Source organism: Geotrypetes seraphini, chromosome 9, assembly GCF_902459505.1.
Source record: "Geotrypetes seraphini chromosome 9, aGeoSer1.1, whole genome shotgun sequence".
NCBI classification, from domain to species: domain Eukaryota; kingdom Metazoa; phylum Chordata; class Amphibia; order Gymnophiona; family Dermophiidae; genus Geotrypetes; species Geotrypetes seraphini.
The window spans coordinates 174,551,359-174,574,878 of record NC_047092.1 but is presented as its reverse complement, the minus strand read 5'-3'; the positions used below and the strand labels follow the sequence as shown (position 1 = coordinate 174,574,878).

At 48.1% G+C, this 23,520-nt stretch overlaps 1 protein-coding gene across 7 annotated transcripts in view; it reads left to right on the top strand.

Moving 5' to 3' along the window:
- TBL1XR1 (TBL1X receptor 1) overlaps positions 1-23,520 on the top strand; it is a 226,475-nt gene that overhangs the window by 132,310 nt on the left and 70,645 nt on the right. For all 7 annotated transcript variants that reach the window (XM_033958026.1, XM_033958028.1, XM_033958031.1 and 4 more), the window contains 2 exons: positions 646-778; positions 14,017-14,158. In XM_033958026.1, coding sequence (XP_033813917.1) covers positions 646-778; positions 14,017-14,158 — 275 coding nt within the window. The remainder of the gene's footprint in view (positions 1-645; positions 779-14,016; positions 14,159-23,520) is intronic.

The window sequence follows — 23,520 nt, the reverse complement described above, 5'->3', positions numbered from 1 at the left end:
GAGAAGAAGCCAGGGAGATGTGGGCTCACCTTGCTGCCGATCTGCTCACAAAGGCCTGCTCAGGCATTCCCTTTGCCAAAGTCCTTTCTTCTGATGTAACTTCGAATAAGGCACTTCTAGTTTGCAGGAATGGGGCAGAGACAGGACAAGAACTCACAGGGATGGGAAAATGAATTCTCACGGGGACGGGGAAAAACTTGTCCCTGTGTCATTCTCAAGTACAAACTAAGGAATTGAAGGGACAGCCCAGAGGGATGGGAGATGGAACAAAAAATGCTAATGAGGCTTTCTACAAGAATTCTTGCAAGAGGGGGTTGACAACCTGAAGGTTCAGGAATAAAGTGTCTGTCTACTAGAAAGAAGATTACCGAGGTAAGAACCTAATCTTTCCTACAGCTGCAGACCATATAACCTTATGAAAATGTTCTCTAATAAATGCAGATCTATAGGTTGCTTCAGAATAGGGGATACCCAAGTCTTGTTTCCTAGCGTATACTGAAAATGGGTTCTGAATTTGATAACCTTTTTATTGAACTAAATATAGTCTGAAACCTATTATTTATTTAAGTACTATATTTAAGATTAACATCCTGGGAATAATTAAAGCAAATATTTGATTTATTCTATTGCTGTTTCTTGTGACAGACAATCATACGGACATGATGGAAGTAGATGGAGATGTTGAAATTCCTCCCAATAAAGCTGTAGTACTGCGTGGTCATGAATCTGAAGTATTCATCTGTGCATGGAATCCAGTTAGTGATCTTTTAGCATCAGGGTAAGAGTTAGTTGGATTTTAAAACTGCAGTTTTGTTAAGCCCAGTCTATGCCAACCCTCTCTCCCCCATATAATTTTAAGAGCTGAAAAGTTACCTGACGCCATTGTTGGTAAATCTCTTGGGGAGGAGGGGGGGTTTGGGGTCCAGTCAGGACACTTAGAGATCCTGATTTGCAGTTGTTTTCACATAAAACTGGTGTGGTTGTCTTCAGATTCCAGATTTACCAGTTGTTAAGCAATTTCAATTTTATTTTATATATTTCTTTGTCTAACTTTGGCTTTGCTACCTGAATTGTTCTGTTGTGATTTTGCTGCATATATTCTTACAAAAAAATTCCTGCTTCTGCTTGTTTTTTCAGCAAAGAGTAGGAGTCTAGTCTTGTCTTTAGACCTTCTCTACATCAATCTATTGATAAACTGTTATATTTTAGCTACTGAATTCTACAAAGTCATTATTTTCTCTACAAATCTGAATAAAAATGGCTTCCACTCTAGACAAGATTACAGACCCTGGACTGGCCAAAAAAATCCTAATTGAAAAATTCAACCAATATGTAAACTGGGTTTATATTGGAGCAGTGTCTCGCAAACTTTCTGATTGGTGGCACACTAAATTCAGTGCCCATGTCATCGCATGCGCAGAGGCCCATTAGGCCACGACCCACTTCGGTGGAGGGATCCGGGAAGTGTGGGGAGAGGAGGAGAGACACCGGCCAGGAGGAGAGTCATCTACCCCGGCTGACTGCCTACAGGAAGTGCCTCTTACCGTGAGCGGCACGTCCTGTAGGCAGTCAGCTGGTGTGGATGACTTTCCTCCTTACCAGTGTGTCGCGGCACACCTGAAATCTCAGGAAGCACACTGGTGTGCCATGACACACAGTTTGCAATACACTGTTTTAGAGGAAGAGAATGGCAAATGGAAAAAAATATTTCTCCGGAGACAAGCAGGGGAAATGCAGGCACACTTGCTGGTGAAGTCCTCTGATTGATTAAGCCTGCGTGCCGGTGCTCTTCCCTAGATTCAGTAGTTTTGGGGGGATTTTCTACTGAGCATGTGCGGACTACCTTGGCTCTGGGACTCCGCCTCTCAACTGTCAATTTTTTCTTTGATGGTGCCAATTAGGTCACAGCTCTCTCCTGTCCTTGCCTCTTCAGTCAAGAAAAAAATAAAGTAAGGACAAGAATAGATAATATGAATAACTAGTTTTAAATCTTCTTCTTTCAGTGAAAATAATGAAAAAGAGAACTAACTAGTTTTAAATAACTTCTTTCACTTTAAAAAAAAAAAAAATTGAAGTTTCTTTTCAGTGAAGCAGGATAACTGCCAGTATTTTGTTTTCAACAGCTGGCAGCCTTGTTTTATACGGCGGTTGTTAGGACCGCGAAGAACTCAACGGATGAACAGTGCGGAGAAATCCCTGAAGCCGCACTTCTCTCCAAGGGCCCCTCCCACTCAGGGCCCAAGTAAGGTACCACCTGGGGAGAGAAGCCTAGCAAATGCAGCCAACATTTGAAGGGAACCAGTGACTATTAAACAAATCCTCGACGCCACACTTCTTTCCAATGTCTCCTTCCCCTTAGGGTCTAAGTAAGGTACCACCGGGAGAGGGAAGCCTTTTCAACACCGCAGCTGGTTGTGCAAATTCAATCAGCAACTACGGCCAACGTTTACAGAACACAAATGGCTCCAGAGCCTACCAACCCACCTCTCCCACCAGTTTATGTAAAGCCACTGCGTGTCCAAAAACAGCCCATGTCTGCTGCTTCTTCATGGACTGTGATGGAGAGGCCTCCTGTGAGCACTGTGAATGCCTCACAGTCTTCAGTCTTCACTCATCTGGAAGCAGGTAGTATTTTATCTTATCCCAGGACAAGCAGGCAGCATATTCTCAACATGTGGGTAATGTCATCCACAGAGCCCCGAAGTGGACAGCCTCGCAAGCAGACTTGCTTGAAGAACTTTCAGGAAGTTTGTGAGTGCTCCACCGTGCATACGCGAGTGCCTTCCCGCCGAAGGTAGGTCGCGTATCTCTTCTGAGGTACCTCAGTTCTCGTTTTTCTCAGCTCTGCCTGAATTCGAGTTGTGCCTTCTTGCACTGCGGCTTTTCTTTATTTCTTTTTTTTTGTAAGTCACTGTGCGGCACGCCTCTTATTAAAAAAAAAAGAAGAGCTTTGCTTTTTTTTGTCGGTCCCCGCCAGACTAGAACCGACAAAAAAAAAAGCAAAGTTCTTTATTTTTTTATTTTATTTTTTTTTATAAGAGGCGCGCCACACAGCTTGGACTCAGGCCCTGTTGCTGGCCCTTGTTGGCTATGGCTGTCCTTTTTTCTATGTCCCGGCCTGTTACGGGATTTAAAAGATATAGCCAGTGCAAACAGACAATTTCACTCACCGACCTGCACCGTTGGTATATTAAGTGCTTGGGACCCAAACATTCCCCTGAGTTGTGCCCATGCTGTGCTACCCTTCAAAAAAGAGCTCTTTGGAGACGTTATGTCCAGATTCAGCAGCTCTTTGGTTCAATGGAACCATCTACGGAAAAGGCCTCGACCTTGGTGGCAGCCCCGTCGACCAAGTCCTCGACCTTCAGCAAGTCGCCTTAGTCGGTAAAGGCTGCTCCTAAGGCCTCGTCCACAGGCAAGTCTGCTCTTCCCTCCGCAGGTATACTAGCTAAGAAGCCTCTAGCTGAGTCTCAGGCAGTCCAAGCAATGAGTGCAGTCGTGCCGGCCTCTACGAGACCTTCTACAAAGCGTGCCTCCAAAACCAGGAAATACTCATCTTCGAGGTCACCCTCTGTGGAGTGCACTGCTGCATCTTCTAGACCAGAGTCATTGGGCTCGGTGCCTGTCTTTGAGGACACGCTGCAAGCCATCTTAACCAGGCAGCTCACCTCTGTTTTTGCTAAGCTTGCCCCTGCCTCGACCCTGCTTTCTGCGAGCCAGTCTGAGCATTCTGTCGAGGCACAAGGAGCTAAACCTGTTAGGTCTCGGCCTTTGTCCTCCAGTGACTAATCACCTTGTCCTTCCAGGTCTCCAGCTGTTAAACCTGTTTGAGAGGTGGGGCACAAGCCTCGTTCCAAGTCTCATTCGAAGCATTCCTCTCCATTGAGGCACCTGCCTCCATGGAAGGATACGTAGTCTTCTATACCTTGTTTTTCGAGGCCCTTCGAGATTCCCTCCAAAACTGGGCATAGGTCTCGTACCACGAAGCCTTTAATGCCTCGTTCTCCACTTCGAGGCACGTCCAGCACGTCAAAGTCGCAGACTCCTCTGTTGAGGCATGCTACAAGGGATCCTCATTCGCAGGTTTTTATGAGGCATGAGTCAAGGCATTCAGTCCCTCACACTCCTAGGACCTCTCCATCACGTCCTCTCAAACGTAAGCACTCTCTGACTCCACCTATATCACACAGTGGAGCTTCTTCTGTGACTTACGTTGGACAGACATCCCTTCCCAGTACTCCAGGGAGGCTTCTCCTTCTTATTCTGCAGCACCTTGCTCTCGCTCTACTTCTCCTCCTGAGGGTTCTTCATCTGCAAAATCCACATTGTTTTCCAAATTAATATTTGACATGAGTAAAGTTCTTAAAATTGATCTACAATCCGAGTCTAAGTATACTCCTGAGTATTTGGCTGAATTGGAATTGCCCCATCCGCCAAACTTTGAGACTTCCCATGAATCCTGTTTTAAAGCAAACTTTCCTGAGAAATCTTGAGACTCCTTATTCTATTCTGGCTATACCCTCCAAAATGGAATCTCGTTACCGCACGGTTCCTTGTAAAGGGTTTGAGAAGCCGCAATTGTCTCACCAATCTTTGGTGGTAGAATCATCTCTCAAAAAGTCTAATCCCACCAAAGTCTATGCTGCAGTCCCTCCAGGAAGAGAGGGACAGACAATGGACAAATTTGGACACTGTCTTTATCAAAATTCCATGATGGCAAACAGGATTTTGAACTACAACTTCATATTCACCTCTTATCTGAAGTACTGCATAAAGACCATGCCCTACTTCTTCTCAGACTTACCTGAGCAGCGGTTGCCTGAGTTTCAACAGCTCCACCATACTCTTATCTCAAATAATTGTTTATGCCACAAGCGGCTTATGATGTATTTGAAATTTCATCTCGAGTCATTGCTTTTTCTGTGGTAATGCGACGCCTGGCTTGGTTACAGATTGTTGACATGGATCCTAACCTTCAAGATCGCCTAGCCAATATACCCTGTCAAGGTAATGAGCTGTTCGAAAAATCCATTGAGGCTGCCACCCAAGCGTCTGTCAGAGCATGAACGGTCATTTGCCTCTTTGATTAGACCTAAGTCTAAGCCTCCAGCTGCTAAGCCCTATAGGCCACCTCAACGTTGTTATCCACAAAAATCTACTCCGGCTTATTCCAGCCCTCCACCCAGGAAACATCCGCAGCAGCAGCGTCAACAAAAACACCAGACTCCTGGTGTAGCTAAGTCTGCACAGCCGTTTTGGCAATCTAAGTCTGAGTATAACATCAGTCTTCATGCATCAGTCTTCTGTTCTCCCATAGGAGATTGCCGTCATCATTTTTACCAACAGTGGGAGCAGATTACATCAGACCTCTGGGTTCTCACCATCATCAGAGAGGGTTACTTGCTCCAATTTCTTCAAATTCCACCAGATCTCCCTCCAAAAGAGTTTCCTTCCAATGTGTTGCTTCTCCCCCTTCTTCTTTAGGAGACTCAGGCTCTTCTTCGCCTCCATGCCATCGAAGAGATTCCCTTGGCCCAACAGGACACAGGTTTTTATTCCCGTTAACTTTCTGGTCCCAAAGAAGACGGGAGATTTGCAACCTATCCTTGATCTCAGTGCTCTCAACAAATTTCTTGTCAAAGAAAAGTTTTGAATGCTCTCTCTTCCAACCCTGTATCCCCTGATGGATCAAGAAGATTGGTTATGCTCCCTAGATCTCAGAGGCTTACATTCATATTCCAATTCATCCAGCCTCTCGCAGATTTCTAAGATTTCGGGTGGGGAATCTTCATCTCCAATACAGAGTGCTGTCATCATCTCCCAGAGTCTTCACCAAATGCCTGGTGGTGGTGGCGGCTGCATCCCTGTGGATGCAGGGTCTTCAAGTCTTCCGTATCTGGATGACTGGCTCATTAAAGCCTCATTACAACAAGGGGTTATTTTAGCGACCCAACGGACTATTTCTTTTCAACAAAGTCTTGAGTTCGAAATAAATTTTCCAAAGTCCCAGCTATGCCCCTCCCAAACTCTACAGTTTATTGGAGCCGTCCTGGACACTGTTCAACTGAGAGCGTTCCTACCTCAACAACGTCAGGATGCTCTCATTCCCCTTTGTCAACAAGTGTCTTCCCTCACGTCAATCTCGGCAAGACACATGCTGGTTTTTCTCGGTTACATGGCCTCTACAGTTCACGTGACTCCTTTTGCCAGACTTCACCTCCGAATTCCTTAGTGGACCCTGGCATCTCAGTGGCAGCAGGCTTGCAACCCACTCTCTCAACACATTACAGTGACTCCTTCGTTGAGACAGTCTCTCCACTGGTGGATGCTCTCTTTGAATCTTTCCAGAGGTTTGCTACTTCACACGTCCCCTCATCAGAAGGTTCCTCGACCTACGCTTGGGGGGGGCTCACCTAGATGGTCTCCATACTCAAGGTCCAGCGCAGATTGTCGATGTCATATAAATCTGTTGGAACTCAGAGCGATCTTCTATGCTCTGAAAGCTTTTCAGCATCTTCTCTGCGACAAGGTAGTCCTCATTCGAATGGACAATCAAGTCGCTATGTATTATGTAAACAAGCAGGGAGGAACAGGATCTCTCCCTCTTTGCCCTCCCTCTTTGCCAAGAAGCTCTGAAGCTTTGGAATGGGCAATCCTTCACAATACCTTCCTGAGAGCTGTCTACATCCAAGGAGAAAAAAACTGGCGGACAAATTGAGTAAATTTCTACAACTCATGAATGGACACTCAATTCCTCGCCTCTACATTACATTTTTGCTCAGTGGGGAACTCCTCAGATAAGACCTCTTTGCATCTTCCCACAACAACAAACTGCCTCAGTTCTGCTCCAGAATATACTCTCCTCACTGCCTAGAGGCAGATGATTTTCTTCTGGAATAGGCAAATCGGTTTCTCTATACGTTTCCCCCATTCCCTCTCATTCTCAAGATTCTTGTCAAACTCAAGCAGCAGCATGCCACCATGATTCTGATAGCTCCTCGGTGGCCCAGACAACCATGGTACTCCATTCTACTTCAACTCAGCACCAGGGAGCCTATGCTTCTACCAGTATTTCCCTCTCTGATTACATAGAGTCAAAGGTCTCTGCTTCATCCCAGCCTGCAGTCTCTACACCTAACAGCTTGGTACCTCTCAACCTAACTGCCATTCTACAGTTTTCTAAATCTTACAGGACATTGTAAAGGCTTCCAGAAAGCCTGCCACTAGGCAGTGATACACCCAAAAATGGACTAGATTTTCTGTTTGGTGTACCATTCATCACAGGGAGCTGCAATCTACCTCGTCTTTGGTTTTGGATTACCTGCTGCACTTATCCCAATCTGGCCTCAAATCCACATCCATTTGAGTCCACTTCTGTGCCATTGCTGCTTTTCATCAGCCTATCGAAGGGAAACCCCTTTCTGCTCATCCTGTGGTTTCCAGATTTATGAAAGGACTTTTCAATGTCAAACCACCTCTCAAGCCACCTTCAGTGGTTTGGGATCTCAATGTTGTTCTTGCAACCTTGTCATTGCCTCCCTTTGAACCAATGGCTTCGGCTCATCTACAATATCTCACATGGAAAATAGTTTTTCTCATTGCGCTTACCTGAGTCGGTCCAGCGGATGGCCACTAGGATGGTCGCGGGGCTCAAGGGTCTCTCATACGAAGAAAGACTGGGCAAACTGCAGCTCTATCCCTAGAGGAGCGCAGGGAAAGGGGTGACATGATTGAGACATTTAAGTACGTCATGGGTCATGTCGAGGTGGAAAACGATATATTCTTTCCCAAGGGACCCTCGGTCACAAGGGGGCACCCGCTCAAACTCAGAGGAGGGAAATTTAGTGGTGGCACCAGGAAGTATTTCTTCACAGAAAGGGTGGTAGATCACTGGAACAGACTTCCGGTGCAGATGATCAAGGCCACCAGCGTGCTCGACTTTAAGAATAAATGGGACATCCACGTGGGATCCCTACGAGGGTCGAGTTAAGGAATTAGGTCATTAGTATTCAGACTTAATGGGGTGGGTCAATAGAGTGGGCAGACTTGATGGGCTGTAGCCCTTTTCTGCCGTCATCTTTCTATGTTTCTTTCTACCTCTGTTAGACGGGTCAGTGAGCTATAAGCTTTAGTGGCAGATCCATCTTTCAGAATTTCATCTCAATCAATCCATTGTACTTCCAGTGTTTTTTCCAAAGCCTCATTCTCATCCTGGAAAAACTGCTCTTCATACTTTGGACTGTAAACGTGCTTTGGCTTTGTACTTGTAATGCACTCTACTCAACCGCTCCTCAACTTTTTATCTCCTTCGATCCAAATAAGTTGGGGCATCCTGTTTCCAAGCGAACCATCTCCAACTGGATGGCTGCTTGCATCTCTTTATGCTATGCTCAGGCTGGTCTCCCTCTGCAGGGTTGATTCACGGGCCATACAGTTAGAGCTATGGCGGGGTCTGTAGCTTTCCTCAGATCAACTCTTATTGAGGAAATCTGCAAGGCTGCCACTTGGTCTTCGGTTCATACATTCACCTCTCATTGTCTGGATACTTTCTCCAAACAGAACGGCCATTTTGGCCAGGCAATTTTACAACATTTATTCTCCTAATTTGCCAACACTCCCACCATCCCATTCTGGTTAGCTTGGAGGTCACCCACATGTTGAGAATATGCCACCTGCTTGTCCTGGGATAAAGCACAGTTACTTACCGTAACAGTTTTTATCCATGGACAGCAGGCAGCTATTATCACAACCCACCCACCTCCCGTGGTTGGCTTCTTAGCTAGCTATCTCAACTGAGGTACCTCAGAGGAGACGCGCGACCTACAACATTCGGCGGGAAGACACTCGCGCATGTGCGGTGCAGCACTCGCAAACTCTCTGAAAGTTCTTCAAGCAAATCTGCTTGCGGGGCTCTGTGGATGAAGTCACCCACATGTTGAGAATATCTGCCTCCGGTCCATGGATAACAACTGTTACGGTAAGTAACTGTGCTTTCTCATTTGTTAAAAAAAGAGTTGCTAACTGGTCTCTCTTTCCTATTGCTCTTTCTGACACCCCTGTTCTTCAGAAACAGCTTTCTATACCTACTTCCCTATACACAGAGACCCACAGGCGAAGGTTTTTTTAGATGCTATGTTTTCTTTTGTTTTCTCTCTCACTACAAGATCACCAGCTGGCTAACTGTCAACAGCCACAATCGATTTCCACAGCTTCCAGCAGACTAGACCTAAACTATAGAGCTGAGAATGCGCCAGGACATGATGTGCAGCCAATACCACACCAAATATCAAAACCCCACATCCTGGGAGCTGCTCCCTTTCTTGGAGATTGTGGTTTGGTAAAAGAGTAAGGGCTACAGTGTCCCACCTTATGGAAGATTCTACACTCCATGTGTGGCCACTCCCCACATCCCATAGATCAATCCCAGCTTTATCACAGATCTGGTATGCTTTCAGCTTATCACAGACTATTAAAAAAAAGAAAAATTCGCATCAGTACTATCCTCGGAGTTGCTTTACTCCTTATATAAGACTGCTCCTATGAGAACGCAGACTTCTTCATTTCCTCAAAAGCAACATCCAAGGAAGTGTACATAGCTGTCAGCTCATAACATTTACTTTTTCACACTCTACCACTGGGAATCCCCTAACCAGAGCATCGCAACAGACTCTTGGGTGCTCATAATATTTTTCTTGAGGATACTCCCTCAATTTCCTTCCAAACCTCATCCTTACTTCAGTTGATAAAGGAAATGTATCTGTTATTTCAAAATAATACCATGGAATAGGTTCCTAAGAATACTCACAATCTCTGCCTTATTCTCTACATTCGTCCCCTGAATGCATGTCTCAGGTGGGGAAAACCTTTGCATATTTTCACTTCCACTTCTTTTTCTCACATTTCTATTCATTCTTCCCATTAGAGATTTCTCAAGAGTCCAATTCCTTAACAAGCATCAGCAGTTCAAAGTTCCGCTTTTCCACCTGTCTCCAGCACCACGTGTATTCATAAGGCGTTTGGCAGTGGTAGCAGCCAAATTCAGATGAAATCATCACAGGGTATTTCCTTACGTGGATGACTGGCTCATTGTAACACACACCAGGGAGCAATTGCTTCTTACCATCAGGCCACACTGCACTCTCTCCAAGCTCTGGGTTTCATACTTCAATTCTGACAACCCAAACCTTCAACTGACGCATTGCCTCATGTATTATGGGTTCAGCTAGACACGATCTCTCCCAGAACTTATCTACAGATGAGTGTCATAAGGCAATCACCCTGGCGCTACACATGGGACAAGCCTCTACTCTCCCAGCACACAGACTTTTAAGACCTCTTACGTCACATGGATGCATCCCTTGCTTCAGTTACACATGCCAGACTCTGCATGCGTCTCCTGCAATGGCATCCCAAGCTCTACCGGACCCAGAGTATTCTGTTGCCAAGCAAGGATAAAGTTACTCTTTCTTGGTGGATCCACCCTCCGTTCCTCAAACAAGGAGGTTTGTTTCAGTCTCGACCTCCTTTGCTCAGCATCACCACAGATGCCTCAAACGAGTTTAGGAGCTTACTTCAATCACCTCCAGTCCTTTTTTAAAATGGAAAGAATATTAGCTATTTAGCAGGGACGTTATAAAAAGTTTAATGATGTTTGGGAGCCATTAACAAAATATTGTATGGATTGATTATATATAATAATTTATTTCTTCCCCTTTTATTTATTAAAATACAGGGTGGGGGTGGGTGGGTTTTATTTTAAAGTTATCTGAAATTACAATGTTATTAATAGTTATAATGGAGGGAGGAATTATAATATGAATCAACTTGTTAGATTAATAAGTGACATTAAAGTGTATATGATTGTATTCTAAATCACTTGTTGAAAGTTTAAAAATGAATAAAGAATTAAAAAAAAAAATCACCTCCAGTCCTGGGATTAGCAACTCGCGCCTCTTGATTCAAGCTGACTACCAGATACCAATGTTCTCTCTGACCAAACAAGGAGGCTCTGGGTCTTTACCCTGTTGCACAGCAGCCTACCATCTACAGTCCTTTGCAATCTCTCTCTACAGAAATACAAGCGGTATACATTCCAGGGACAATGAACATCTTTCCTGCTTCCCTAAGCTGCACACTCGATCCTCATGACTGGACTTTAAACCCACACGTCGTGCTACACATGTTTCAACAATGGGGTACTTCCACGATAGGTCTGTTTGCTTCGGCTATCACTACTCAGTGTATCAGTATTACTTCCTCACAACTACCGATCATGCAGTCCCCAGAGAAACTTTTTAATTCCAAGGAATCCACAATCTACTCTACAATTTCCCATCGATTCTGTTAATCTCCACAGTTCTTTAAAGGACCATCAGAGACAAAGCCAGCTATTCGCATTACACCACGCTGGCCCAGTCAACTTTGATATTGCATAGTTTTGGATTCTCTTGAAGCTTCTTCTCTTCTGTCAAAGGATCTTCCGTCTCTTCTATCCCAACAAATTGGTCACCTGTTAAATTCTAAACTTTGCAATCTCAACCTCAATGCAGGGAGATTGATCGGACAGTCCTTTCTGAGATGCCGGTCTCTTCATCAGTAAGGAGTAAGGAGACCATATGCATGAAAATCTTATCGGTCAGTTGGGCAGTGTTTTTCCATATGGGCACACTTACACGCTCAGGATCCATTCTGTTGCCCGATTGATCACATTTTGTCCTCTTTGCTACATTTCGCAGAATTGGGACTACAAACCAAATCTGTATGACTCCATCTTTCAGCCATCTCTGCATTCCATACTTTCCTGGATTGGAATCCTATCTCACAAACTCCTTTTGAACCTTTGGGGTCTGCTATATTACCTTTTTCTTGCTACCAAAAAAAATGTATTTCTAGTAACTTTTCCATCAGCCCGAAGAGTTAACAAATGGCAAGTGTTTGTCATTTATTCTCCATATCTTCAATTTTTCCCTAATAAAGTGCTACTATGTACTCATCCAAAGTTTCTTCCAAACGTAGCAGCAGACTTCCATACCAATCGGTCTCTAATATTGCCATCATTTTCTCCTCCTCCACATCCTTCTTCAGTGGAAAAGCACTTTTATTTTACCTGGAGAAAACTTCTCCTATCAGTACTACTAATCAACTTTTTGTCTCCTTCAATTCAGCTGCTCAAGGAAATTCAGCCTCGCAATGGACTATATCTTCATGGATTGCTCATTTCATCTCTTTTTGCTAAGATACAACTCGTTTATCTCCCCCAGGGCAGATTGGAGCACATCAACTACGTGCTACAGCTTCCTCAATTGCAAATTTAAGATCAGTCCCAATTCAGGATATCTGCAGAGTAGCAACGTAGTTCTCTGTTCCTACTTCCTAAGCATTATTGTTTGGATCACAGTTCAGCGCAAGATACGCAGTTTGGATAGTCAGTCCTCCGAAATTTATTTGAGCTATAAGTTTTTTCCTTCACCCATCTCGGTTTTAAGTTAGGGACTCACCACTAAATGTGCCTGCATTTCCCCTGCTTGTCTCCGGTGAAAGCAAAGTTGCTTACCTGTAACAGGTGTTCTTCGTAGACAGCAGGGGAATTACCAGATAGTTCTATAAGCTAGTGCCATAACTGACAGTTGAAAGGCAGAGTCCCAGAGGCAACGTAATCAGCACATGCTCAGTAGAGAAAAAAAAATCTACTGAATCTAGGGGAGGGCACCGGCACGGAGGCTCAGTCAGAGGACTTCACCAGCAAGTGTGGCTGCATTCCCCTGCTATCTATGGCGAACACCTGTTACAGGTAAGCAACTTTGCTTTCCTGGAATTATAGTACCTCCAACAAAACCATTATATTAGTGATAAAAATAGAGATATGATCTTAGAGGAAGAGGTAACCAAAACACATACTTTACAAAATACAAGAAAATCCAAATATAGGTTTAAGTCTATGAGCACAAATGTGTATAGTCTAGACCAGTGTTTTTCAATCTTTTTACACCTATGGACCAGCAGAAATAAAAGAATTATTCTGTGGACCGGCATCAGTCCGTGGACCGGCGGTTGAAGAACACTGGGCTAAGTCGTGGGACAGACCCCACCCATCTCTACCCAATCTCCACCCCAGACCCTGCCCCCAGAATAGTACTAATTGTAACACTATTTTTTCCATTCATTTTTCACAGATACACAATATACTCTTATTAACAACACATAATGGGTAACCACAAAATTAAACTACACAAAACACACTGACAGCAGATGTAAATTCTCAAAATTGACATAATTCAATCACTAAATTCAAAAATAAAATCATTCCCCCCTACCTTTGTTGTCTCCCTCCCTCCATGCTATGCCTTACCTTCTGGCCTGCTCCCGCCTGGCTATTTTATGCCGCCCCAGGTATTATCTTCAGGCCAGCTCCCTCTTCCTCACTGATGCAGTGCACAAAGCTGTGGGCAGCAGCTCCTTGCACGTCCCGTGCCTCATCTGGAAGCCTTCCCTCTGACGTTGCAACGTCAGAGAAAGCTTCCGGTTCAGGCGCAGGATGCGCGTAGGAGCCACTGCCCATGGCTTTGTGCACTGAATCAGTGAGGAAGAGGGAGCTGGCATAATGCCGCATCGATCGTACCGTGGACTGGCAGTTGAAGAACAAAGTTTTGGGCCTGATGCACATGCTGGCCCTATGGACCGGCAAGAAATTTCTGTGGACCGGTACCGGTCCATAGACCGGTGGTTGAAGAACACTGGTCTAGATTAGTGGTTCCCAACCCTGTCCTGGAGGACCACCAGCCAATTTAGAGAAATATTAGAGGATAAGTTGAGCATTTTTAAACAGGTTACAATGGATATGTGGTGTTTTCCTGCAGCTGTCAACTATTTTACTGGGGAATGGAGAGCTTGTATGCTAACTTCCTGTGAGGAGCTGAATTCAAAAGACTAAGGATAATTCCTTGTAAGAGAAATTTAAACAAGATGGAGGTGTTTAGTTGTAGTCTGAGCAAATTGATTTTTTGTCTTGCTCTGTAGGTCTGGAGATTCAACAGCACGAATATGGAATCTTAGTGAAAATAGTACCAGTGGTTCTACACAGCTGGTACTCCGGCATTGTATACGAGAAGGAGGACAGGATGTACCAAGCAACAAAGATGTAACATCCTTGGATTGGAATGTAAGTAAGAGTTAGTATAATTTTTTTCCTGTTATCTAATTCTCCCTCGGCGAGAGGGAAAATTAGAAGGCCTTGAGCATGCGCAGATGCATGCTCAAGGCTGGCAGAGGCAGGAAGATCTTCTAGCGTCACTGGCACGTCCTGTGGGCTGTGTGCCGGTGCCAGACGGGGGGGTAAGTTCAAGTTGTTCGGGCGGGGGGTGCCGGTTCGCGTGGAATGGGGGGTGCTGGTTCGCATGGGGGGGCCCTTTGTGAGCGGGGGGGGGGGGAGCAGCGCCGCTGGCCTCGGGAGGGGGGATGGGAACGTATCAAACCGAGTTTCCATTATTTCCTTTGGGGAAACTCGCTTTGATATACGAGTATTTTGGTTTACGAGCATGCTTCTGGAACGAATTATGCTCGTAAACCAAGGTTCCACTGTATACTATTACAATAACTGGTGACATGTCACTTCAGCTTACTTAGTCCTGCCTTCTAAGAGAATGTGTTAGCTGTCTCAGACAAATAAATTCCTCAGGCTTAAAGAAAAAGTTTACAAAGTATACAAGTTAAATATATATTTCTGGTACCATTTCTAAAATATTCTAAATACAGTGGTGCCTCACACAACGAACTTAATTCGTTCCAGGAGCAAGTTTGTTATGCGAAAAGTTCGTTGTGTGAAACGCGTTTTCCCATAAGAATACATGTAAAACAAAATAATTCGTTCTGCAGCCCTGTTTTCCCATAAGAATACATGTAAAACAAAATAATTCGTTCTGCAGCCCTACATTTCCCTCCCTCCACCTCACCTTATATGCAGAGTTTGCCAGCTTTCTTTTTCACCCAGCCGCACGCTTTCAAAAAGCTGTGCACGCGCAGCTGCTGGAGTTGATCAATGTTCTCCTCTCCTGCAACTTCCGGTTTCCGGTTGCATCAGAGGAGAAGATTGAACAACAGAGCATGCGCGCATGTGCTGCTCTTTGAAAGTGTGTGGCTGGCCGAAAAAGAAAGCCGGAAAACTCGGCATCTAAGGTAAGGTGGAGGGAGATGATGGAACACTGCATTCAGACAGGTAGGAAGCGGCGAGAGTAGTTCCGCCCCCCCCCCCGGGCCCCTCGGGCGACTTCGTTGTGTGAAACGAAGTTCGTTATAGGGAGCAAGACAAAAAGTTCGTTATGCGCAGCGTTCGCTGTGCGAGGCGTCCGTTATGCGAGGCACCACTGTATGTATTTCTAGTGCAATAAGTGAGGCATTCTAGATCATAGGGTTATTTCCCTTTACCAGCATGGACTGCAGAAGAGAACCATTCCAGGTTTTCCACTCCACCTCTAGAGTATTCACAGGCTAGTTTAGCTCCTCCCATCAGTCTTTCTCTTTTGCATGCATGGCTGCAGGTGTTAGAGTTCTGCTTGTCCGCATTTTATTATTTTTAATTCAAAGTAGTGTCGGCCCCTTTCGCGGTTCCTAAAATTTGAAAAGCTGCCTGCTTAAGAATTCACAGATTTTGGTCTGTAGCTGATAAGCATATCCCTTCGGGGTACCTGTTAGCCAGTCTGCTAGTCTTCCTTGGAACTCAGGGCCATCCTGGTCTCACTCCCTGTTAAGCGGGGGGTTGAGCGCAGACCATTCAGCACGCTTAGGGGGCTCAGCAGTGTTCTGTAGTGTGCAAGCTGCATTTTCGCGTCTCCGCCCATCCTGGTGTGCAGGCGGTGGTCCACAGGGTTGGAGGCATAGTCAGACAGTGGGTCTAACCGGCAACCCAAAGAATCAGCTTGGTAACAGCTTTTTCAGCAGTCTGGCAGTGAATTCTGAGGAGTTTTGAGGGTTTTCTAGTGTTCCTCTGGGTTCCCCCACCTCAAATTTACTATTTTTGGAATTTTTTTTAATTTTGGAAAGCTCGTTTTTTTATTATGTTTTTGGCATGAAATTGATCCAGCGGCCATCTTGGATTTTTAACGATTATTGTTTTTCAACTTCTGCTTCTTCAAAATTTGAATTTTTGCTAGGAAAACTGTTGGGATGGATTCCTCAGGGACTCCTAGTGTGGATTCATGTAAACTTTGTGCAAATATGCCACAAGCGTCCGTGCATCACGTGCTGCGCGGTGCGGTCGGGGGGGGGAGGGGGCGCGGTAACTTTGGGTTCAGCCTCCCCTCCACAGAAGTAGGTGATAACACGCTCAGCTAGCCTGTTGGGGCAGCCGTCTTTATTTTTGGGGCTTGGATCTGTGCTTTTATTGGCTGGCTGCGAGATGGACCCTCTGCAGCCTAAGAAGTCTAAGTCATCTAAAGGTGACTCTGTGCCCCAAGGTCCAGATGCCTTCTTGGAGTTCATGAGATTTTGGTCGTCCAAGTTTCAATCCAGAGGTCCGGCTTCTGGATGTTCATCTATTGCTCCTATAACATTGCAAAGCGCCGGTATCTCCTTGGGGATGTCAGAGTCTCGGACTGCCCCGGTTGTTTCACAGCCTGTTCAGGAGGCTACAGCTGCGAATCCAGACCTCACTAATCATTTATCCCTCAGATTAGAGGATCCGGATTGGGATGCTGGATCTGCGGATTCCTTCGAGGCTCCGGATCCTGGAGAAGATCCGACTGTGGTACACTTGTTTAAAGTTGTGGGACTCCCTGACTTGATTGCTGAATCTTTGCAGGAATTGGGCTTGGATGACAAGCCCCTTCCTTCCTCTTCTTCCACTTCTTCTCCATGACTTTGCAGTATGCACGCCCAATCTGCCATTGTTCCCTGGCATCCGGATTTGAGTTTTTCAGTCACAGAACAGTTTGACTCTCCAGAAGGTCCCTTACAGAATGCTAGGGTCATGTCTCACTTGTATTCTCTGGCGCAGGAGTGTCAGCAGCTGCTGGGACAACCCAAGGTGGATTCCTTGGTGGCCTAGGTCAGTGTTTTTCAACCGCTGTTCCGCGGCACACTAGTGTGCCGCGAGATGTTGCCTGGTGTGCCGTACGGTCAGGGCCGCCATCAGGGCAGTACCACCAGTCTAGGGAGAGGGGCGGTCCGCCCCACGTGGACAGGAGAGAGCTGGACGGGGGACCCGCGGAGTTCAATACATCTCGAGCCGTGAGGCTCGTCTTCTGTTCCTGCCTGCCCTGCAGCTAACATATAGCCGATCGCAAGCGTTCCCCGATGTCAGCGCTGACGTCGGAGGGAGGGCTTAAGCAAAGCCTGCCCTCCGACGTCAGCGCTGACGTCGGAGAATACTTCCGTTTGGCTATTAGTGCGCGGCAGGGCAGGCAGGAAGCAGAAGACAAGCCTCGCGGCTTGAGCTTCGTTTTGCTGAGAAAGTTGCAAAGATGGGCTGGGAGGCAAACACGGAACACAAAAGGGGGGAGGGAGTGCGTTTTGGACACAAGGCATGAACTTGGGAGAGAGGAAGGGAGGGAAAGAGATGCTGAGGTGGGGGGAGGGAATGGGTTTTTGGACACAGAAGGCATGGACTTGGGAGAGAGGAAGGGAGGGAAAGAGATGCTGAGGTGGGGGAGGGAATGCGTTTTTGGACACAGAAGGCATGGACTTTGGAGAGAGGAAGGGAGGGAAAGAGATGGTTGTGTACATGGGGAATAGAAGAAAGGAGAATTTTTGGTCATAGGGAGGGAGTGAGGTACAGATAGTGGCATACCAGGGTGGGGGAGGGGGGCGGTCTGCCCCACCCTGGGTTTACGTCCCAAGGGGGTGCACAGCTGGCCACCCTCCAGTGTTGTCCCTAGGCCGGCAAACTGCGGCTCTTTAGCCACTTGAGTGCCACCGCCACCAACGGTGTTGTTGGCGGTGGCAGCATTATAAAATACTTTCTTTGTGTTTATTTGATTCCTATTCAAGAGAATTACTTTATATATAGTCAATATAGGCACAGAGTTAAATTTTTTAACATTTTCTAATGGTGGTGTGCCTCGTGATTTTTTTCATGAAACAAGTGTGCCTTTGCCCAAAAAAGGTTGAAAAACACTGGCCTAAGTGACTCAACACATTTTGCTACCTAGTAACGGAGGCGTGGTGTTAAGATATGCAGGATCACTGAGTGGATGTGATCCTCATGAAAATTTTTGAAACAGCTAATTTAGGAGTCCAAGCTTCTGTGGCTATGTCATTTGTAACACACGCCTGTATGGCTCAGCTACATATGCTAGAAACTGATGCAGTAGATGCTCCTCCTCAGCTTCTTATGGCAGGGATGGACTACTTGGCTGATGGTCTATATGACCTTTTGAGAGTGCTAGCAAAGGTCTCGGCTTATTCGATATCAGCCCGCTGCATTCTCTGGGTTCGACAGTGAGCTGGGGATTCCACCTCCAAGGTAACCCAGGCTCGTCTGGCACCCCCCCCCCCCCCGATGCGATTGGGCACCCCTGCCACGATCCGGCCCCCCCCCCCTGCCGCTTCTTACCCTCATTTGGGCACCGGCATGTCCTGTGCTTGGTGCCGGTGCCCGAAGATCGGCCTCCTCTTCTGCTGGGCCTTGAGCATCTGCGCATGTTCAAGGCCTGCGAGTTCACGTTCTGAACGTGCTGTGTGTGGGCTACTCCTGAGTAGTTTCAAGACCTCAAAGTTGTGTAGAGAGCTACTGTGCAGCTTCACTTTAAACCCGCGGGTTAAAACCACGGGTTTGCGAGTAACCCTTCCTTGCAGTGTATTCGATCGTAGGCAACAGGAGATATGCCTCTTGCCCTCAAACGTGCACAAATTTGAAAGTTTCTGTGTAGGAAATTTTAGTAGAGAAAAAAAATGCATGGCCTGCCAGCCACCAACATAAAAACATCTCAGTCCTCTCTAGGAGGAAGGCACCTGAACAGTCTATAAAGAAACTGCCTAATTTTTGAGACTCCCTCAACAGAGCTGAAGAAACGGAGAGGGAGAGCAGCGGACACTGCCGCCACAACTCAGTCGCCGGAGTCGGGAGGGACGAAAGGCAGAGGAAATGGGAGAGGCATAGTGGTCACGGGCGGGACTTCCTCGCTGGAGCTGGGGAAGGAGAGTGGGAAGGCGACGGCGGGGGACCGGGAAACTGCAGATGGGACTCAGGTGGGGCTCAGGAGATGGGGCTCGGGGGATGGGGCGAGAGGGAAGTCAGGAGAGCAAGCGCATACGCAGACCATCTACAGGCAAAGAAGATAGTCTGTGCATGCGTCTGGATCGCTCTGCAGTGATCCGTGCAGTCCCTGTGGGGCGTGCCTCTGATCAAATTAATTTGCATGAAGAGGCGTAGAGAATCGGTCGCTTGGGAAGACTTGGCTACGGATCGGATTGGTAGGGGAGTTTGGTGAATCTGGGCCTATGTTTGTTCGGTTAACTATCTGACACAGATAGAATAAGACGTTTTCATTGATAGTTTTCTTTACTACTGTCATTTCAGGCAGCTAAAATTTAGAACAATCTTCCATCTTTGATTAAATGGGAATTTGTTCAGTCATTATGGGGAGACTGATAGTTAGTCCTAATTGTTTCTTTATTTTAAGAACTAAGTTTGTTTTCAATTTTGTTTACTTTTCCAGCTTTATTTTGTTGATTAATATTGCTGTAATTACATTACATTAGAGATTTCTATTCCGCCTTTACCTTGCAGTTCAACGCAGATTACAAAAGAGTTATAGAAAGTGTGTTACAAAAGAAGATCTCTGGTCATTTCCAATGAAAGTAAAGAGTAGATTAGGGGAGTCGGGAAGATAATGGGAAGAAGGAAGGTACTCGTGGTGTTAAGGCTTTTATCCCAGGACAAGCAGGCATGATATTCTCACATGTGGGTGACGTCATCTACGGAGCCCCAGCGCGGACAGCTTTTCAAGCAAACTTGATTGAAGTTTCAAGTTTACTACACTGCACCACGCATGTGCATGCCTTCTTGCCCACTAGAGGGCGCATCCCCACCTCGTGGTCCTCAGTTCAGTTTTTTCCGCGGAGCCAGAAGCCCTGTGGAAATTGTGCTCTTCGAATTTAGCCTTCTGACACCGCGGCTGTGTGCTATTTCACGGTCGCTGTTCTTACTTTACTTTTCTTTCTTTCTTTTCTTTCAGTTTTCGTCAAAAAAAAAAACAAAAACTTTTCCGTTCGGCTCCGGGGGCTCCCGGTAGCCGCGGCCGCGGAACCTCGCTTGTTCCCGGCTGGTTTTTGGGCCCATGTCCCGTCCTGTGACGAGCTTTAAAAAGTGCACCCGGTGCGATCGGCTCCTGTCGATTACCGATCCTCACCGGTGGTGCTTGCGTTGCCTGGGCCCTGAGCACCCCTCCGACACCTGTTCCCGGTGCTCCACTTTTCAACGGAGAGCTCTCCGCTGCCGTCAGGCTCGTATGGCGGAGCTCTTTGCAGTTGACCCCGCGGCGGGGAAGGCCTCGACGTCGGCCTCGGCTTCGGCCCCGGCCTTGACCTCGGCCTCGACTCCTTCGTCCTCGCCCCGGGAACCCCCGGCGTCGAAGCCGGTGTCTTCGACCCCGAAGTCGGCGAAGGGTAAGTCCTCACTTCCTGCTTCTGTTTCAGCCTCGATGAAGCCATCCTCGAGCTCCTCGGCGGGGGCGGGTGGGTCGTCCTTGGCCCCGCCCCGAGCGCCGAAGTTGGGTGCCCCGCGGGAATACTCGTTACCGAGGTCGCCCTCGAGGGAGCACCCGATGGCCCCGGACCTGCCGACTATGATGGGGGTTCCCGTCTTTCAGGACCTGCTCTGGGCTCTCATTGCCTCGGAGCTGTCCGGGGCCCTCACGCACCTTCAGCAGGCTTCGGCCTCGGCTGCCCTGGCGTCCGTGACCTCGGTCCCGGTGCCCTCGACTTCGGGCCCGGGGGGGGGTTTCGGCCTCGGCCCCGACCTTGCCCTCGACCTCGGCTGACCAGCCTGAGCGGAGTGTACGGCCTCGGGACAAGGTGCGGCGGGTTCGGAGGATCTCGTCCTCGTCGGGGTCCTCCCGGGGTTCCTCGCCCTCGGGTCGGCCTCGGGCGAAGCGTCAGTCGAGGAAGCCCAAACGCCACCGGGCGTCTCCTCGACAACACGGTTGCTCCTTGTCGACCGGGGCCGAGACCCTGCGGGTCTCCGAACTGCGCCTCGATAACCCGAGGCTTTTTCGTTCGTCTGAGGTTGAGTGCTCGAGAGACTCTTCACCAAGACGGAAGGGGCGTGCCTCGGTCCCCCATACCCCGGGGACTTCCCGAAGGGGTTCCTCGGGGCATGGGCGGTCCCCAACCCCGTCCAGATCGCTCGGTGCGGCTTCTTGGGGTTCGGGGTCTGGTACGGGGAAGGAACCTCGATACTCACGCGAGGCTTCTCCTTCCTTCTTGGCGAGGCGCTCGTCTCGATCTCCCTCCCCGCCTTCGAAGCCCTCCTCTTTCTCGAGGTTCATTCTTGATATGGGTAGGGCTTTGGACCTTGATCTGGGAGCAGGATCAAAGTACACGAAGGAGTTTTTGGAGGAGCAGGATTTACCCTCCCCTCCTCGTGAGACGCCTCGGCTACCTCTCAATAAGGTTCTTAACCAGACCTTTTTGAGGAACCTTGACTCCCCTCTTACAGTCACAGCGGTGCCTTCTAAGATGGAGTCCAAATATCGCATGGTTCCGTGCAAGGGCTTTGATAAGGCACAGCTGTCCCACCAGTCCCTACTGGTGGAGTCAGCTTTGAAGAAGTCGCAGCCTTCCAGAGTCTCGGCGGCTGTTCCCCCCCGGACGGGAGGGACGGACCTTGGACAAGTTTGGTCGTCGCCTCTATTCCAACTCTTTGATGGCGACCAGGGTCCTGAATTACGCATTCACCTTCTCGTCTTATTTGAGACAGATGGTGAAGTCGTTGCCGAGGTATTATGGAGTCATGCTAGATTCCCATAAAGAGGATTTTGGGGCCTTTATGTCCAATTTGTCCCAACTGCGTCTCTACCTCTTCCATGCGGTGTATGACGCGTTTGAGCTCGCCTCTCGTGTGTCAGCCTTTTCGGTGGCCATGCGCCGTCTGGCATGGCTCCGTACCTTGGATATGGACCCGAACTTACAAGAACGTCTGGCCAATCTTCCATGTATTGGCTCAGAGCTGTTTGATGAGTCCTTGGAGGCGGCGACCAAGCGTTTGTCTGAACACGAGCGCTCCATTGCCTCGTTGGTCCGTCCCAAACCCCGGGCTCCGCCGCAGAAGCCGTTTAGACCTCCTCCGCGGTGGTACCCGTAGAAGTCGACGCCGGCCTTCTCCAGGCCTCCGCCCCGACGTCCCCAGCAGCAGGGCAGGGCGTCCCAACCAAAGCCTCAGGCGCAAGGAGCGTCTAAACCCGCTCCGTCTTTTTGACGTGATGCGCGGTTGGGGGCAGGCCCCCTCCGCACTGTCAAAAGACCCCCTTCCTATCGGGGGCCGACTGCAGGCCTTTCTCCCAGCATGGGCCGAGATCACGTCGGACGCTTGGGTGCTCCGGATCATCTCCGAGGGCTACTCGCTGAATTTCTTATCCATGCCACCGGAACATCCGCCGGCGGCTTCTCTTTGCTGCCGAGCCCAGCTTCCTCTTCTCCTGTCCGAGGCCAGGTCCTTGTTGGGCCTTCGGGCGGTAGAGCATGTGCCCCCGAACCAAAGGGGACGGGGGTTTTACTCCCGTTACTTTTTGGTCCCGAAGAAGACCGGGGACTTACACCCCATTCTGGACCTCCGGGGGCTCAACAAGTTCCTTGTCCGGGAGAAGTTCCGTATGTTGTCCCTTCCAGTCCTGTACCCTCTACTGGACTCGGGGGATTGGATGTGCTCCCTGGACCTGAAGGAAGCATATACCCATGTTCCGGTGCATCCCGCCTTTCGCCAGTACTTACGATTCCAGGTGGGGGAGTGGCACCTCCAATATCGAGTCCTCCCCTTCGGGCTGGCTTCGTCTCCTTGGGTCTTTACAAAGTGTATGGTGGTGGTAGTGGCTGCCCTACGATCCCAGGGGCTGCAGGTCTTCCCCTACCTGGACGATTGGCTGATCAAGGCTTCATCCCAGGAGGGGGTTACCTCAGCGACCCTATCATCTTCCTTCAACATCTGGGGTTCGAGGTAAATTTTCCCAAATCGCAGTTGTGCCCGGCTCAATCCCTTCAGTTTATCGGGGCTGTGCTGGACACGGTTCGCCTTCGTGCATTCCTGCCCTCGTCGAGACTGGAGGCTCTGCTTTGCCTGGCCCGTCAGATTCTGCTGCAGTTCTCTGTCTCTGCACATCGGCTGATGATTCTACTCGGCCGATGATTCTACTCGGCCACATGGCTTCGACAGTTCATGTCACGCCGTTTGCTCGATTGCGTCTGAGACTCCCTCAGTGGACCTTGGCCTCCCAGTGGCGCCAGGATCGAGACCCGCTCTCCCTTCCTGTAACGGTCACTCCTATCTTGAGACGATCGCTCCGTTGGTGGACCAACTCTTCCAATCTTTCCGGG